The sequence below is a fragment of the Trachurus japonicus genome, chromosome 10 (assembly GCF_045865225.1).
Source record: "Trachurus japonicus isolate A0001 chromosome 10, Traja_1.0".
Classification (NCBI taxonomy): Eukaryota; Metazoa; Chordata; class Actinopteri; order Carangiformes; family Carangidae; genus Trachurus; species Trachurus japonicus.
In genome coordinates, this window is record NC_140916.1 from 22,500,448 (window position 1) to 22,519,022 (window position 18,575).

At 43.0% G+C, this 18,575-nt stretch overlaps 2 protein-coding genes across 3 annotated transcripts in view; both read right to left on the reverse strand.

Annotated features, from left to right (window-relative positions):
- The window catches only part of pofut4 (protein O-fucosyltransferase 4), a 53,500-nt gene extending 45,933 nt beyond the window's left edge, over positions 1 to 7,567 (reverse strand). The window contains exon 1 of the mRNA XM_085790116.1: positions 7,558 to 7,567. The gene's annotated coding sequence lies outside the window, so the exon portion shown is untranslated. The remainder of the gene's footprint in view (positions 1 to 7,557) is intronic.
- Positions 1 to 18,575, reverse strand: part of nlgn3a (neuroligin 3a) — a 122,021-nt gene that overhangs the window by 4,059 nt on the left and 99,387 nt on the right. For both annotated transcript variants that reach the window (XM_085790112.1, XM_085790113.1), the window contains one exon: positions 8,489 to 9,278. In XM_085790112.1, the coding sequence (XP_085646238.1) occupies positions 8,489 to 9,278 (790 nt within the window). The remainder of the gene's footprint in view (positions 1 to 8,488; positions 9,279 to 18,575) is intronic.

Consider the following 18,575-nt stretch of genomic DNA (forward strand, 5'->3'; position numbering starts at 1 on the left):
AATTGTGATAGCAGAAAATATTGAAAAGGTACTTAGGTAGATCTTCCAAAACAATCGGTGTGTGAAGGGAGTGAGGGAGCGATGGTGCAGAGGAGTTAGAAAAGCTCTTTGGTGGCTGCCTGGCTGGTTCAGTGCAAGTGAAGATGAATAATTTAGGTAACACAAAGAAATCAATGTGGCATCTTTAGTTAATTTGATTTGCCGCATTAGAGAACAACTGGCTGCCTTATCTAATTACACACACATATGCTTGGGTAATTGTTGCAAAGTCAATAGTAAACAGGCTACATTCCTTTGAACAGTTTCTACCACTGCTGCTCAACTTTGGGCTGCTTTCTGGCTTTGAAGTCCTGCCCTGAGCTGTAGAGTCAGAGAGGGAGTGATCCGAGTTCACTTTCTGCTCCTCTGCGTGGTGAAGGCTACTAGGTTACCCTGCTCTATTTGTACTGAAGCCTTGCTGGGTGCCGTGTGATGAAATGTAGTCAGATCTACTTCATAACATTTCCTGAGTGCCGTGCTACTGTGTTTTGCACACGATAAAAATAGTGCTGTGGTCGGTGCTTAAGTTTCCCGCAAGTGGTAATCTGTCTCCATTCTTTGTGGAAATTGCAAGTGGTTCACTGTACAGCACCTGTACAGTATACTCCAATACAATAGTGTTATAATGAGTAAAGCTGATGATACATACTTTTTATTCAAAGCCTTCCAGGATGGTGTTATTTTATCTTCCCCTTATGTGAATATGAAGATAAAATAATGTGAAACCTAAATCAGTCAATGCAGAGGATGCAGTCTATCTGTGCACATACAGTACAGTGCCCCACATCTATACTATTCCAAGCATCTGATCAATATGTTGCAGGTTCACTCCAGAGAAATGACAATCTAAGTGCACTTGAAACAGACAACATGCTTTACTAAATAGCAAACTGAACACTTCATGTGGTCATAGTGCGACATCCTTAACACAGCAGCTGCTGTGATTTTGATGAAGGTGAAATGTCTCACCACAAATCACTGAGTGAAGAAGCACGGTGATGTTAAAGTTACAGTTTCATATTCTCCAAACATAAAGGAGCATACTTTAACTTTTGGATTTATTCTAGTGACAATAAGATACAAAAATGTTACAAAAACAGTTACTATCATTATCATATTTTTGGCACACCAGTCAGCTCTAGTAAATGCAGTGGATTTTTGAGTGTGCTGTTGCTGACATACATTATAGATGGACGCTAGTGGAGTGGTGCAAAAATACTGGAAAACAAAACCAAAGCATTAAAATCTTTGAAAAAACAACAACAAATATTTGACGTCTCTTTTTGAAGTTTAATCAGCAGTTTAATCAACGTTTGACTGACAATAACGACACAAACATTGCTTCTTTTCTTAAATTATGTATGTTTTTATATTCTACTTAAACAGCATATTATGATGATTAGCATGTATTACCTACTGAATTAAACATTTGTTAACAGAATTAACATGTGACGTGGATTTGAGGCGCAGTCTTTGTCTTACATACAGAAAAAGGTATGAGGAACTCATAATAACGCTGCGTTCCCTTTGCTTTGTAGATAATAAATAAATAAATAAACGTGCAAGCTGTTCCTCCCTTACTATCCAGAATGTCATAATCTGTACAGTGAGCACCGTGAGTGTGTTAACAGAGATATTTTCGTCTGGCTCCATGCTCTCATTGGTTTGCATGTTGAAACAATTTAATGACTATAAAGTCAGCTGAGACTAGTCACAGTTGAATACTCAAAGATACAGACAAAACAAAATAGAATTAAAAAGGCAGGAGAGAGAAACTTGACGATAAGATATCAACAGTCTGCTGATCTTGATGGGCCAAATACCTTCAGAAGTCACAGGAAGTAAAGAATTTCCATTAGAGATAAAGGGGGCAGGGATGAAAACACTTATTGAACATTATCTTAACCTGTCAGAAAACTTCTCAGAGGCTGATATGAGGGTTGGGGGTGGGGGGAGTAAAAAAAAAAAAAAGTCTGCGCGGCTTTGCCTGTTCATTTGATGTGCATGAACTGCCTCAAATTAAAAATGACACTCTCCGCTCGAACCTTGTGCTCGTCGTATCATTTCACATTTAAATATTATGACAGTCCGGTGATAAAGCGTTCAACACTACAATGTCGTTCAAACTATTCAGCTCTATACAGCAAACGCCTCGCGGTGACTTGTATGAACAGCTCTGGCATTATGTGATGTTTGTGGTCCTGTTGGGCTCTCAGAGCTCCCCTGCATTAGCTGATAGCCTGCCTCCTGTCAGACCTCCCACTTAATCCGGATGGTCATTGGAGCTGTGGCTGGACTCCCAGGCAGAGGAGAGGGATTATTACACCCATAAAAGCAGGCGTTTTAATGGCCTTTCAGATTTTCTCTGATGTGTTCATATGGCTGTGGTACCATAAACCATCGCCTTCATCTCATCCTCAGTCCCTCCCTCCCCTCATAATGACCCGCTGACCCCTGCAAACCTTGGCCTGCCATGCGTGTTTAAGTGCTCCCATGTGTTTGTGTCTGTGATCGACTGGGAGTTCGTGTGTGTGTGTGTGTGTGTGTGTGTGTGTGTGTTGGTTTTTTTTGCACCTGTGTGTTTGTGTTTGTATTTGTGACACATCATAGTGCAGTGACCTCTGAGGCAGTACAAGCTCTGCACTTGAACACAAGACATGTCACATTTCACAAAGCCATACATGGCGTGTGGTGAGGATGACAAGCCACTCCACACTGAATTAAGAAAAAAAAGCTTCTTCTTCTATAAGATGCTGCGTCTCCTGCATGACAGACACCACTCTCAGCCCTACCTACACATGTGGCAGAACAGGACCTGAGCTCATTACCTATTCCAAGCCCTATCTGCGAGCACCGATGTAAAAGGTAGATAAGGGGGGAGAATGAATATCATTTTCTTTCTCTTTTTCATTTCCCATGTACCTCCTTCCCCTTTTCATCCTGATGTAATTTGAAGCGCTTGAATGATCATAGACCTAGCCATCACCAAATCTGAAAAGACACGTTTAGGTGCCCTAAGGCAGGAGACAAGAATCTATTTTCACTACACTCAAGGTCTCTGAATCCTCAGTTGAGTATACATAGTTTCCCAATATAAAACAAGGCACATGCATTAATTCAGTGATCCACCGATGCTCATTTTGCTAAGCTGCCAAAATATGCAAAGTTGAATCCTGTTTTTTCTTCCTGGTTCTGACTGTTGTGTAACAAATTCATCCCCTGCAGTTGTTTATCTACTTACTAGGTGACACAAAGTAAGCAGCTAATTGTAATTTTCACTCCAACAGAAGGTTCCCAACACCCTTTAAATTTTTTAATATATAAACTCAATCTAATTCTGTTTGCAGACTTTGTCTAGGCGAGACGTAGGGGGGCAACTTCGGCACTGAGTGGGCAAATTGTCAGGCTGTGCTCTTTTACCCTTCATGTGGCTGCATGCTGGGGCAGAGGGCTGAGTGATGCGTGGTTCATATTTAATGGCAGCCTTCGGTTCAGCAGGCTAAATGATGCAGGGCGAGGCGCTGTGACTTTGGGGCGTGCAGACGTGTTGGAGGACACAGCACTCAGGCCGCTCCTTATTATGGATGCTATTGATTTGTTTGATTAGCTGAGTGGCAGCAAAAAAAAACACCACTCCCTCCTCCTCCTCCAACACCCGGCATCCATCTCCCTTCTCACTCTTTTAACCAATTAGCAGCTTTAGTTTCTACCACTTCCAAGATTCTAGTTTTAATTACTTAACGTTAATATCAACGTATTACAATTTGTCTCCGTTTCAATCAGACCGACACATACTTATGGGTGGACACACGCGGATCTACTTCCTCTTCACCTCCTCCCCCTGCTGTCCTCCTCATTACATTCAGCGCACGGCATGGACACCGATCAATGGCATCCAGGCCCCTTAACAAGCCACACCACTTCCTTACCTTCTCTAATGCAAATCAGGATATTGGCTACAAATCTCCTATCAAGTGAGTGCCTATTTAATGGAGTAGGTAGGTGGCTGTTTGGCGTTGTGCTATTCTGCAGTGCCGAGCATTCACAGACTCCTGGTGCAGGTTGAGTTGGCGCTAACGAAGGAAGCCAAAGGGAACGGGGGAATATCCATGGAGAAAGGACAAGGAGGGGGGGGTGGTGGGTTGGGTTGGGGTTGGAGGGGGGGGGGTTGGGGGGGTGTCAGAGATGAGTGATGTAACTACTGGACAGCTGGGGTAAGAAAATGGTTCAAGTGGTGTGTGAATGAGGTCAGATGGGAGAAAGAGTTGATGTGTACTTGTAATTAACTCTACCGAGGAGGGGTGTTGGATTGACGAGCGGGAGGAAAACAACAAAAAAAATCAACTGGTAGGGTTGTAAATCAAAGCGCTGCCTGTTAAACCTCACTATAGACGCACTGAAGTTACTCCTATCTACATTTGTTTGGTTGGCAGCCGTTGTCACTAAAGACAAAGCAATCAATACTGCATATTTTAGCTCATGTTGTGCACGTAATACATGAGTAGCCTTTCTTTTTTTTGTATAGAATAATGAGAGAGAGAGAGAAACAGAGACAGAGGAGGAGGAGGAGGAGGAGGAGGAGGAGGACGGAGGAGCAGTGGAGGAGAATGAGGAAAGGAAAAAAAATTCAGCACATGACAGCGCTCTGCTCTTTAACTACCTTGCCAGGCCCAGCACAGCATGTGGCACAGCTCACACACACAGACCGAGGAAAATGAGCACGAGGGGGGGGACGAAACAGGAAGATGGACCAACATATTTATAGCACTAATGATATATAATGATTGATCTTTCTAGGCTTTTTATCATTCTGTCTGTTCTGTGTGTGTGTGTGTGTGTGTGTGTGTGTGTGTGTGTGTGTGTGTGTTGCTCTCCTTACATCCCTGTGTTAAAGGGGTGTGGAAGTTGCAGTGTGTGGACTTTTGGCAAAGTTTTCGAGAAACACTGCTGAAGATGTTGTTGTGGCAATAAAGCGCAAGCCAATTTTGCCTGTCAATAGTAAAACAAATGTTGCAGCCAGAAAAATAACTCTGAGTTGAGTAAATCCCCCGCCTCTGAAACATCCCTAACTCTCAGGAAAGAACAGCCTCATAGTGTAAACACACACTCTTACAATCGCACTCACACACACATGCGCACACACTAAGAAGATTTGACAGTGTGCACTCTGTATGCTTTTATGCTTCACTGACACTGATGGAGGAAAAAAAAAAAAAAAAAAGCGCATGGGCAGGGATTTGCCCTGTAAAGATGACACATGAGAGTCAGGGACAGGAAGAGCTTTTGGGAGGGTGGGGGGGTGGGAGGGTGAAATGCTGCTATGATACACACTGTTGACATGCAGCCCAAGTGTCTCAACATCGTGTCACACATGTTTCTACAACCGATTTAGAGACGGAGGCAGGAAGTGCAATCTGGGTCAGTTCATTACGAACATCTGGAAGGGGAGCGAGCGCTGCTTTGCGGATACAGGGAAGATGGTTGTTGGACGGGCCACGAAGGCGAGGGCAATACAGCTGGGTCTTAATTAAAAGGATGTTCTCTATAGCCAGACTGTGTTGGGTGGTGTTGGAAGAGAGATCTTTATCCCCTAGTGTGGTCTGAGTGAGCAGGGTGGACTTAAGAATCTATGGGAAATATTTCACATCGTCAACCCCCCCTGAGTTGAAGAGTTTATGGTAGATTCCCTTTACTTGGGCCGGAATAAAATTATCCTTTGGACCAGCACGCTGTGTTTTCTATTATCCTGGGATCTAATCCCCGGGTCTTTACCATCTGAGTGCCTAATTGTGGTCTGTCTGTAATCCCCTTGTCTGGAGCTAGGCCAGGGCAACACACTATAGGGTGGATACGTGTACCGCGATGAACATGGCTCTAGAACCAGTTCCCACCCTCCCGTCGCTCTGCTAGATCAACCTGTGATATAGATAAAAAAAACTGATATATGATCAGCAGTTAAGGGCAATGTGTTGTTTCGAGGACAGGTAAGTGATACCGCAGGCTGTGTTGAATGTGAGTGGTTTGTAGGTAAGATGCAAAAGGCTGTCGTTGTCTGTCATAATTAATTTCCCTGACATGACAAGATCCAAGTTCAAAGCGATTCAGTACGTAAGCACTGTGCATTGTCTTCCTTCAGGCCTCAAAGTTTTCTCATTAAAACCAAACACATCCTCTCTTTTTAAAACAGCTGATAATATTCTTGAAAGGACAAGTAGTCGATTCCATCTGTATCTACAAATTGCAGCTTTGTATGTGTTGACACAAGATGGCTGCCAGGCAGAGGAGACAGCTGTTTAGTCCAAGCATCACTGATGGACCTCAGTGCTTTCCTTGAGGAGGCAAAAACAGCCGACATCAGTCCATCTGCACTAGTCTGCCATTAGCAGTTCAAGGATCTAGCAGAGGCGGCAGCCTGGGGCTCATCCTATCAGCCAGACGACTGGATGGAAATGCCACCTGATTGGACAGCAGATGATATAGAGGCAGATAAAAAACAGAACAAGATTTCAGAGTGCATCCTATTGAGGATGGGATCAATACCTCTCTGGTAACAGGGATTGTCAAATTAAATTTCGGTTGTTAGAAATGATTACTAGTAGTCATACAAAATGGCCAGGCTTCGAGAGGAGGGGGTAAAATTGAGCACGCTGGAGAGCGGGAGTCACCCAGGGCACGAGTGATCGACTGGGTCCAGGCTGAGGGAATCGATACTGCCGAGGGCAAGAGTTTGATATGCCTCCGTGATAAGTCTCTGTGTCTTTTAGGCCTCGGCATAATAGAGCATAGATAGTATTTCCAGCCAACACACACACACACATACACACATAGTAGTATACAGAAAGGCAGACAGCCACGCGCACATACTCAGCCCAAACAGCCAAGCACAAATAGCACAGCGCACATTCTGGAGGAACATTTAATCTTCCTCAGATTCAATATGTTTCAGGTTTTCAGACTGAGACCCTAGTTCAGGCAAAAAAACACCTCTGAAAAAAAAAAAGTCTCTGTTGAAAAATGTATTTTCTGTCCCGTACTATCCATTGTAGGACTTCCATTTTCCTTCCTCCTTCTTTTCTGTGCCACAGAAGTTCTTTAGCTAGGACTGACTGAGATAGGATGTGTTTATGTTACTTTTTATAAATAACTTGGCAACTTTCTAATTGTGCGATCACTGGTTTTACTAATGCAAAAAAGCTGCTGTTTACCTCATGAAATATTAACAAGTGTGAATATGTTGTGTTGCTACTGCTATTGTTAGACCCATGACACAGCTGTCAAATCTAAACAGGGATTAAAGATAGATTCCTGTTTGACATTGGCACTGATTCCTGATTGGTCAGACCTGTAATACTGCTGCTGGTCAATATCTGAACATCTTTTATTTATTCATTGAGTGGTCGCCATTTTCGGTTTCCTTAGTTCTCCTATTGTTTTGAAACAACTGAAGAGTGAGCTAGCTGTTGTAAACCAGAGGACAAACAAAGCTAACTCTATGTTTGTGTAACAGCTGTGTGGAACAACAATCACTGCAGCAAGTCATTTCCCCCCCAGCTGGAGTGAGCAAGCAGTGCCATCACCCAGAACAAGTGAAGAGGTCGCCTTCAAGTCAGGTGAATCAACTCCACAACGCTGAAAACACTTCTGAGACTAATGTTAACGGTAGCACGGTCAAAATTTAGAAACTTTGCTCCCTTACTTCTGGCACCTCATGCATTTTTAAACTCGTGAGCTTGTCTGGTTTTCATTGTTTTTCACAGGGCCATTAAACATGTAGTAACTAGCATACGTCGGGGCAGCACTGCCTCTCATTACAAAGTAGTATAGTATTGCCCTGACAGCTCACTTGGTAGATCACGCACAATTTAAGTCTCAGTTTTAACTGCACAGGTTTGAGACTGGCCCAACTTTTCTTATACTGTAGGTTGACTTTCTAATACAATAATGTTTCTTTTGTTATTTCATTCCAGAGGGCTTATTTCATTTTATTTTTATTATTCATTAATAACCTCTCAGAAGCTTATCTGAAATTATGTCTTTTGTTGTAGCTATACATACAGACGAGGCATACTTATTATATATATACAGTATAAACTGATATATGATCAGCATTTAAGTTATATATTGCAATTAAGTGCTATATACAGTATGTATGTATATATATATATATATATATATATATATATATATATATATATATATATATATACATATATACATACATATATATAGAGAGAGACAGAGAGAGAGAGTGAGAACTTTGTGTAAACTTTCAGTATCATTTCAGTATCTCGAGGTGGAGCCGAGTGTCCTCTTTTTTTAGATATAAAAATGTGGTAACTCTAATCTATAGGAGTACCAATTCGTGTAAGAAGTATAGTATTGATAAGATCATAGTGACACCTGTTCTTAATTGGTACAAATAAGGACCAATAAGAGTTATGTTACTCACCCAGTCTTGGCAAAGTTGGTCCAGTAGGTCATCACCACAGCACTGAGCATGACATCATTCTTTGAAAAGTTGCAGGGGAAAAGGTCAGTGGGGCCAATCATAGGAATTCCAAAAACATATGGCACCTCGTCCCCGTGGGCGGCGTCTGACCAGGCAGGCTTCATCAGGCTCTGGCAGTGGTGGTAGAAGGCGTAAAAGTAGGTGGGTGAGCCATAGCGAGCGTGGAGATCAGCCGTCACCACCGACGGCTCTACCCACTGGTGATCGGTGAAGAGAGCCACCAGCGTCTTGCGCCTGGTCTCCGGATTGTCCCTGTCCGCCCAGTCCGTGTACATGAACTTAATCGTCTCCCTCAGTGTGTCCTTTCCCTCCGGGTACCCGTACAGACTGTCCACAAAGTCCGAGACGGAGAAATCAAAGTCATTCCCAGACACGCCGTCCTCTGAGTCCACCACGTTCTCCACAAACCGTAGCCCCTCGCCCTGGTTGACCCCCAGCATGATGTCGTAGTTGAGGAACTCACCCTGCTCCATCAGGATCTCGGGGTCATCGGGGATGACATCGCCATCGATTACAGGTCCAAAGGCCACGTGGTACCTCGCTGGTTGTATGTCCTGCTCCACCAGCTCCCTGGAGCTCTTCTTCCTCAGACAGTCCACCATGTCTAAGGTATCCAGGACGTTACAGCCCACCTTCTCCGCAAGGAGACGCGTATACTTGACCGGCTGGTAGTTCACCGCCCAGCTGGAGAGGGCCGACCCGCTCTGAATGATGGCTCTGTGGAACAGACCTGCACAAGGACACAGGAGGAAGAGACAGGGTGATGTTGAGTGTGTCGTTGTATTACGGAGGATAATTTAGTTATGTGTTATAGTACATGATAGTTGTTAATTTCGTTGCTGCCATGATCAAAAGAGGGCTGTCAGCTACACAGTTGATAAGAATAACAAAGGCCAGACAGAACAAGTCCTTGTTGCCACACAGAACAATAATGGAATCATGGCTGTTATAATGAATGTGCAGATGGCCTGGTCCCACAGACAGCTCGCAGACAGAGGAGGGAATCAGCTCTCTGTCTGTCATTTTCCCTTCTTCCATCCATCTCTATACGCTCACTCTGTAATAGTCCCTGTATGTTTGTCTGGAGCGTATGCTGCCAGTGTAGCCTTTGTTGCAAATAGTGGATACATGAAAACTGGCAACTCAGACTACTCCATACCATGCATTAATTTATTTCCCGGTATGTAGAGAGAGAGAGAAAAAAAGAGTCCAATTTAGTGTGTTGTTGAATACATGAACCTTGTGCCCTGCTTCCATTAATGTACTTTTCAAGGTATCTGAAATTGGATGAACCTCAAACATTCCAATTATACACACGGGTTCTCCTTGCAGTCATCACACATACACATGCAGCTCCGCATCAGTTATGCCTTGTGTAAGTTAAGTCTTTTTTTTCTTTTTTTTTACCTGAAAGATCACTAGATTCTTCAGGAGTTTGTGGGTGGCTTGCTTTAAATAAACTATAAAACTAAACTCCTACTCCCTACATTTGCACAGGGAATAGGGTCGCACATATTCACCCTGCAAATGCAACATCGTGGCGCACAATAAAAGTAGGCCGAACTGAACGGAAGACCAGCTGCTTGTGATAGACAGAAATAGACACGTGTTGCTCTTAAGAGCCAACAGGCCACCTGAATCTACATAGGTATTTGTGAGTGTGTGGGTGGGAGGGTGGTCGGGTGTGTGTGTGTGTGTGTGTGTGTGTGTGTGTGGGAGGGGGTGACAAACCAAGGCGAACAAATCTACGAGTCTGATGGGGTGCTTTCACAAACTAAATTACATTTCAGTTGCAGAACAATATGAAGGAAATGTGAAATGGCTTTTCACTACAAGGAACAGATCCCAAATAACAAACATAATTTCCTCGGAAATAATTGAATTGCGTCCCCTTATGAAATAGAAAAAAATCCTCCTTTCTGACATTAAAGTGAAGGTGACATGACATCTTGTCTCTCGGGTAGGCCCTTTTCACACCATCGCCGCTACCCAGCTATCGCTGCGTTGACAGCACCACTCATCTGTCCATCTGATGTGGTTTTCGAATTCACAAGTGCTGTTTTACCAATCTCAGAGAAAATCAGAGGCAAAGCTACTACCACTTGACCACGCTGCTTTTATTGCTCATGGCACTATCGCTGCCAGAGTCAAGGGATTTCCACTGAACTCATGATATTGAAAACCGTGGTGGATGAAATGCTCCCAGAATGGCACGCATAAAGAAAAAAAAATGTCATTAGTCGATTCTACATTAAAGCCACAAAGACCAGCAGACACACGCACAAGCAGGCGCTCCTGGTTTGTGATATTTCAGCATCAGTGTGGGTGGCTGTGTTGAAGTCTTTGTGTTTATGAGGTAAACAGCAGAGTTAAGTGCCAGATATATCACTTTGGTAGTCTTAATCAGAGGCGGCGGGGGGCTTATTTCTTCTTGGCGAAGATGAAGTGTTTATTTACAGAGCTATTTACATTTATTTGTTCGCAAGTAGTAAGTAGAATTAATGTGTCTGGGTGAGTGAACTGTGAAATGTTTCTGTGGTGAGTGTGTTTACTGGTATAAGCCATCATTTCGGTCTTTCAACAATGATATTTGGTCTGAAAGCAGCTGCGGACAGCGACGATTTCAATACGTGTTGGAATACAAGTTTCTGATTCAGCCTCAGCGCAGGAAACCGTGTTTGTTTTTCTGTGTCTCTGCAGCATGTTGCCTCAGTGTACCGTAGATGACACTGTCGGGTTTCCGTGGCCTTGCCCTGACGCTGCCCCTTTGAGCTGTCCTGTGGTTGTGCGTCTCAGCAGGACGGTGGCCTGTGCCGTGTCCCAGGGAGCGGAAGCAGATGTCGAGGGTTTCACCCACTTGAAAGCATTAGAGGAGCAGCCGTAAGATGAAAGATGGCCGCTCCGACGCAGAGGAGGGGTGGGTGAGGGGTGGGGGGTGTTAGGTTGGTGGTGGCGGCTGGGGCTTAATCCTGCCATCCATCCCTTCCTCTCCTCCTCTTCCCTCCCTTCCCCTCCCCTCGCTCTTTAGTGGTATTGCCTCTCTTCACATCTCAACTCACATTGCGCTGTGCAAACAGAGCCAGTCATGGTGCAGGGAGTCTGTCCTGAATCCCAATGCCGCCAGCGATGGCACAGCCACTTTCTAAATGTCTTTGATCAGAAGTTGCTCGAGGAAAACATTTGCCAGCAGAGCAGTTCCTCTGATTGTCAAGGCAATTTGACAGACATACGTATATCAAATCCGTTTGTCATAATTTCGGAGAGCGGCTTGCAAACCAGGCTTGAACCCCCACGTGTCCATTTACACCCAAACCCACAGATGGCCGAGCTGCTGAGGAGGCTGGAGCCATGCAGGCTGACACTGGCTTGATTTATCTCCCCGCTTTGGTTAATGAAAGGGAGGAAGAGTGACCAAGGCTTTACTATTGTTTGTTGAAACATATAAATCCAGCGCACATGAGCTGTCACTGGACCGATAAATATGTATTAGAGCAGTGTGTGATGAGCCCCGCTGTGGAAGGAAGCACACTAGGGAAGGTCAGAGAAAGAGTAGAGGAGAGCACAGGCTCCATCGCCCACTGAGGGAATCCACTAATTATCCACACTGGGAGGTGTAGCCAATCTGTGTGTGCGCACATGTGCATTTGTGCTGACTTTGATTGATAAGCCGCAGCAATGATGAATAGAGCGGCAGACGACAGCCATCATCATGATAGGGGTTAACCATTTGTGACATTGTTTTCTCTTCAGTATCTACTTTGACAACTACCAAGTGAACATTTCCTCGCTCAATATCCGGATGAATTAAAGACGAGGGGCGTGATGCAACAGCTCCAACATGTGTGTCACACTCATATCTCGCATGTTTTGACTTTGTAAAAGCAACAGATAGCCCTATCATTATCTGCCTGTGTTTGACATGCGAGAACCCGACACCAAAACTGTGAGCAGATCCATCAAACCATAGCGTTGCTGGCAGATTGAGGTCACGCTGAATTATGACTGGAGCTCCGAGGTAATCACTCATTGGGCCCCTGCTAAAGTGCTGTCGCGCCACTCTGCAGCCGCCTCTGTGCTGCTGTTTGCCGACCTCGACTGCGCTGCCCCCTCACTAGACACCTGTTAAATGGGCATACGGTTCAAGCCCTGGATTGTGGATTGGTGAAGTGGCTTGTGGAGATAATTTACCCTTGGGAGGGGTAGGGAGAGGATAGAAGGGGGGTGGGGGGGCATGCTTGACCTTGGGGGTTTTATGACCACTGCATAGAGCCATTCACACACATACACAACCCATTGGCCCAAACAAACAGACATAAATATAAACCTCGTTGTGACAAGCGCAATATGGACAAAATGCTGATAATAACGAGCCAATGCTGCATCACCAGAGTGAGAAGGTAACGTGACGTGGCTGCGCTTTGAATTCCCTGCTGATGTATTACGTGGCAAATTTGGGCATGTGTCAGTGTTCAGTGCACATTAATGGACAAGGATGTTCTGTTGGTGACGATGCCAGTAAGCGCCGTAAATGACTGCACTTTGTAATCTGGAACAGCTGGCAAAAATCACCCGAGCATCAGCAGTGAGTTTTATCAGTCTGGCGCTGAGATAAAGTATATGTGAGTGTAAAATTTGTCCTGCAAAAAAACAAAACAAAAAAAAACCTCACTACAACCTTAACAATGTCATCCAAATTAGAAAAAAAAAGAGAGAGAAAAATTAACGAACAGGACGTTAATCAGGTTTTATCAGATGACCTTGAAGTTTGGATTGGCCGAGTCTCATTCTGTAGGTTCCTAATTCATTTTCTTAACAATATTCCACATGACTTTAAGAGCTAATAGGGGTGAAAATATGTAAAGCAGCAAAATCTTATCTAAATTCTTCTCATATGCATAAAAGCCATCGCAAGAGAGAAGTAACGTGGCCACAGGGACATGTCTTTTTCTCTCTCCTTTTTCTCTCCCACAACTCCTTCTAGATCTTGTACTTCTTCCCCGCCTTCAATCTTTCCTCTGCTCTGCTTTTATGTCTCTCTCTCTGTCTCTCTCTCCCTCTTTCTATCGCACTCTCCCCGTCTCTTTTTACTGAGGGACCATGGTGAGTCCCTCCCTGCTGATTATTAGACATAAGCCTGCGTTCAGCGGAGCCTGAATCCTCTGAGCCATCTTACCTCTACCATCTCTTCACTGTAAGCAAATCTCCACAGACCCGTGGACTATGCAGAGCCCCCTCTGTTGCAAACATTTCTCTCCCTCTACAGTCAAACTAGGCTAGCGCTCAGTTGGACACACTCAATAAATGTTGTGCTGCCTCTCTTGCTGCATTTCAGTCAGGCTCTTATTTTCTTTCCCTCTCTCACTGCTGCTTTTTCTCTCACCACTCATCTCCATGCGAGAATCCAGTTCAGACTGTTTCTGTTTTCTGTAAATGATATAAGAAGTTTATTCCCATCTGATATATTTAAAGCTGCAGCCACAGTGATAAATACTTATAACGTGCCTAATTGTGCATTCTTGGCCACTTGCAGTCACATAACACAGGGTTAAAGCTGCTGTCTCCATGGCTACAGCCTACAGTACCACAGGCTGCATCCACTTAAACACAAGTGCCTGTGGTCTGATCATGCATTAGTCCATGGATAATTTCACAGTGGTCTGGCAGCCCTGAAACAACACCTACATTGTGTTTCTGTTTCATTAAAATTTCTGCCCAACATTGAACTTATAAACTTCAAAATGCTGACAGAATCAGGAAAAGGGTGAGCTGCAGAGTCTTCGGATACAAATAGTGTCATTGAATCTACTTCCTGGATTCCCTCAGGCTGCAGCGAGATACTGTAAATGAAGGCATGAACGCATCGAGGCAGTGTGTGTATGTGTGTAATCAAAGTAAAGTTGTGTTCAGTGCTTGTTTGCTTTAACATTAAAAATGAAACATGACAAGAAATGCCCTAAATAAGATGTACTACTTATGATTCATTGCATGCATGATTTGTTCTCCTGCTCTTTTCATGGCTGCAACTATTCTTGTTACCTGGCTTGCTTGTTTCCTCTAAACCAGATTTACACTGGACTGATTTCGTAACAGATGATCCAACAGGATCGCTGCCAAAAGAACATGCATCTTCCTCCCAGAAACCGACTGCTTTGTTTCCCGTTGGATCAGACCACAAAAGTGCACCGTTTCCTAATTTCTACAAACCCCGAGACTGTCTTACATCTCATGAGGTGTTGTAGCAAAATTTAAGTGAAGAGCACAGGGCTTTGAAACAGAAGGACTGCCCTCCTCGCGTTTCATCATGTCCATATAGAGGCAGTGTCTGATTCATCTATCAGTGTGACACATGCTTCATGCCAGCCCTATATAATGTTGTTTGAAGCTTTTGGTCTTCTGCTCTGCCTCTGTAGAGACTGCCTGCTTGCCTGCAGGCTGTGGCTTAGGCCAGATAAAGAGTTTGATCCATGAGGGTGGATGGAGGGAAGAGAGAGGTAAGCAGAACAGATGAGACACAGAAGAAAGGGGAAGAGCGACCAAAAGAAGGACGGGAAGAGGAGGAGAGACAAGAGGAAGGCAGAGGGAAGATGAAGGTATGAGTGAGGGAGAGGATAGGAAATGGGAAATAGCAGGAGGCAAAAGCAGCGGAGGTGAGAGGAGGATAAAAATGACCCCACTGACAGGCTGTACCCAGGTTCCAGGATCGATGTGCATCTGAGCCCCGCGAGTGTGATATCTCCTACTAATCACGACGTGACATCCACTGGTCAATACCACACACTCCAGGCCTCATCACACGCGGCCTGGCTTCCCTCTGTCTGCACGCACAGCGCAACGGGGCCACCGCTCCTCCGTCAAATCATCAAGCCGGCTGCTAATCGCAGGCATTTTCAGCACACCTGAGTTATGTTGTGAAGTAATTCCTCAGTTTTATTCCAGCTGTGGGCGTGGGTTGGGTTTACTACGCCGGGACGTTTCAGATTAGTGAGTGTCGTCATTTGTAGTAAAGCAGATTAAACTGAAATATGTGACTGTCTAAAGTTTTGGGTGCTTCTGTGTTATATTGTCCAATACTGCAAATTGGATCTGGTATACTCTTACTGTAGTAGGATAACGCTGCTATTTCTCAGAAAATCCTATGCAATCCAGTTAAGGAGCCCACTGACAAGAAGCAGAAGCATAAATAGGCCTGTTCCCACTCACTAAAAACCATCTTATGACACTTAAGTGAAGGTTAGGGCAGCTTTTAAGTACTTTGCCATTGCCAGGAAAGTGTGTGGACGAGTGTTTGATGGATGAAAGAACCAAAGGTTAGACTCTCTTTTGTGTAGCTGACATTTGGTGACTGAAAAAGCCTCACTCTATGTTCTTTGAAAAGGCTATGAAAGAAAAATACAATTCATGCCATATCTCTAAATAAAGACATTGTTTATATGAGTGTTGCAGCTTTAGATTCACCAAACTTTCATACAGTAACTGCACAAACTAGTCGTGAATGGCTCCTTTCAGACTGATGAACACTGGCTGTTTGGGAGGAGGTGCACGTTCATTGAGATGTGATCGTTAGCATAATCAACATCCCTAAAATTGCCAATCACAATTCAGTCAGTAGTTGTATTAGAGAGGACCCAGAACAATTAGCAAATGTTATTAGTGCATCTGTCAGTGATGAGGTGAAGCAGTTTGTGAGGTCACAGAAGTAAATAGGAAATGGTTCAGACATCTGTAACTAAAATGCAAAAAACCGTCTTTCTAAAGCACAGCAGCTGTCCAGAACTAATGTGCAGATTAGTGCAGCAGGGGGACGACAGCCACCAAGATAGTAGACTGGAGAGTATCACAGCCTACAGTAGGTGATGATACTGGACAGAGATCTGCGTGAAGACCCCGAGGCAGCGAGACGAGTGAGAGAATTTTCCTAAAAAGTACTTCAGTGTAAAAGCTGATAAAACATGTCAGTAAAGATACTCCAATCTGAAAAACTGTCTGAGTGAATTAACAAGTCATGTTGATGATGAGGATGATGATATAGTGAACATAATATTCATTTTGAATTTTGCATTTTTATTTAATCAATTTCAACATGATACTGTATTTAACTCAAAATCCTTTCAGATTAATCAAGTGAGTGTGTTTTTCCCGACTTACACAAAAGGCCTGGATCATTTGTGAATAACAGAAAATTATCTTAAATTCTCTCATTCTCCTTAAGAATTAATCGATTTTTGCAGCTGCTTCTTGCATGAGGTCAATTGTTATCAAAGAAAATTCGGTAACGCTTTATATTAAGGTCCTTGTAATAAGCATTAGTTAATAGGTAATAAGGCCCTTATAAGTGATTACAAGATGCTTATTAACATTATTATGCATTTATAAGACTATATATGCATTAATAGACTCATTATAATATAGTTAATAGCAGACTATAAGAGATTTATAATAACTTATAATAAACTTAGTTAACTGTTTGTTGATGCTTATGAACATTAATAAAATCCTTATGAGTATCTTATAATTGTTCATAATAACATTACAAACACATATATTGACTCAACTTGCCCAATCATTATGTCTTTATTAATCTTAAGGTCTGTGTAATAAGCGTTAGTTAATAGGTAATAAGGCTCTTATAAGTGCTAACAAGTATTAATAGTCTCATTATAATATAGTTAATAGCAGACTATAAGAGATTTATAATAACTTATAAGAAACTTGTTAACTGTTGATGCTTAAGAACATTAATAAAATCTTCATGAGTATCAATCTAACCCAACCATGATGTCTTTGTCATGCCTTTATTAATCTTTTTTTTGTTTGATTTATTAACATTATACTTTATTGCTCATCTACGTATTATAAGTTTACTTGTTTACAGTAAACTGTGCTTTTTGCAGGTACTGGATCTAAAGCGAGAACAATGTCTTATTAAGGCTGATAAATCTTTTATTATGCATTTGATTTTGGTTTTCAGAAAGGTGCGTCGGAGGAGAAGAGCAGACTTGTAGAGTTTCTTCTCACTTGAAACATTTTACCCTTTCGCTTTTATTTTTAAGGCAAACAGCAAAACCGGAAGTTCCGGTTTAAGCTAGCAGCTGATAGCTTAACACATGCCCATGTGTAAAATGGAGGTAGTTGCCCAACATTTTTGCCCCCGAGTAGAATTCAAACCCATTCTGGGCCTCGAAAAGAAGCAGCTGACAAGAGGAAGCGTTGTGAGACGGAGGATGACTCTTCTGGTAAGTTTAACTGCTGCTAACTAGTTAGTACAAACTCAAACATGCATAGCTAACGTTAGCCGAAGCTAGTGTAGAGCTAGCCGCCTCAAGACTGTTGCTGCCCTACGGAAGCGCTCCTCTGTGTATCAGTGAGAACGTTTTTATATTAAAATATAGTTTATTTTGTCTCCAGCTAGGCTTATATACATACAATGTACATTGTCGAAATATATAACTTCTCTCTTTCGTTGTGCACCGTCTGATATGTTCTTGACACTTTTCTGTACATGATAGCCTACTTACTGCTGTGTACATTCAGCACAGTCATTTGAGTTTGAGTTTGAGTTTAATGAAATGTGCTACATTAAGACTCTATTTAAAATGCTTGAAAATTAAACTGTAAAGTGTTATTGCAGGATATATCGAGACTTTTATTTTTTATGTTTTTACATTAAAAAAAATGTCATTATGAAAACTCAGATGTAAATTTCCTCTATCCTCATTCTCTCCCATATTCTGTTTTTAGGGTGACTTTTTAACATCCGTCTGGGGACTACAGATGAAAAATAGCCTCTTGGCTAATTCTGGCGCATTTACAGTGATGTTATTAATGTGCACTGTCCCTGTTTTCAAATAAACTTATAAACTAAACTAAACTCCCGACCCCTCCTCAGACTCCTCAAGCTCCTCAACCTCAGATGATGGCAAGAAGAAGAGGAAGAGGGAATTGCTTTTGATGCAAACAAGAGTGCAAAAGAGCAGCTGCGTTAAATGTTCAATGGAAATAAAAATTAAAAAAAATAAAAGTGTACTTT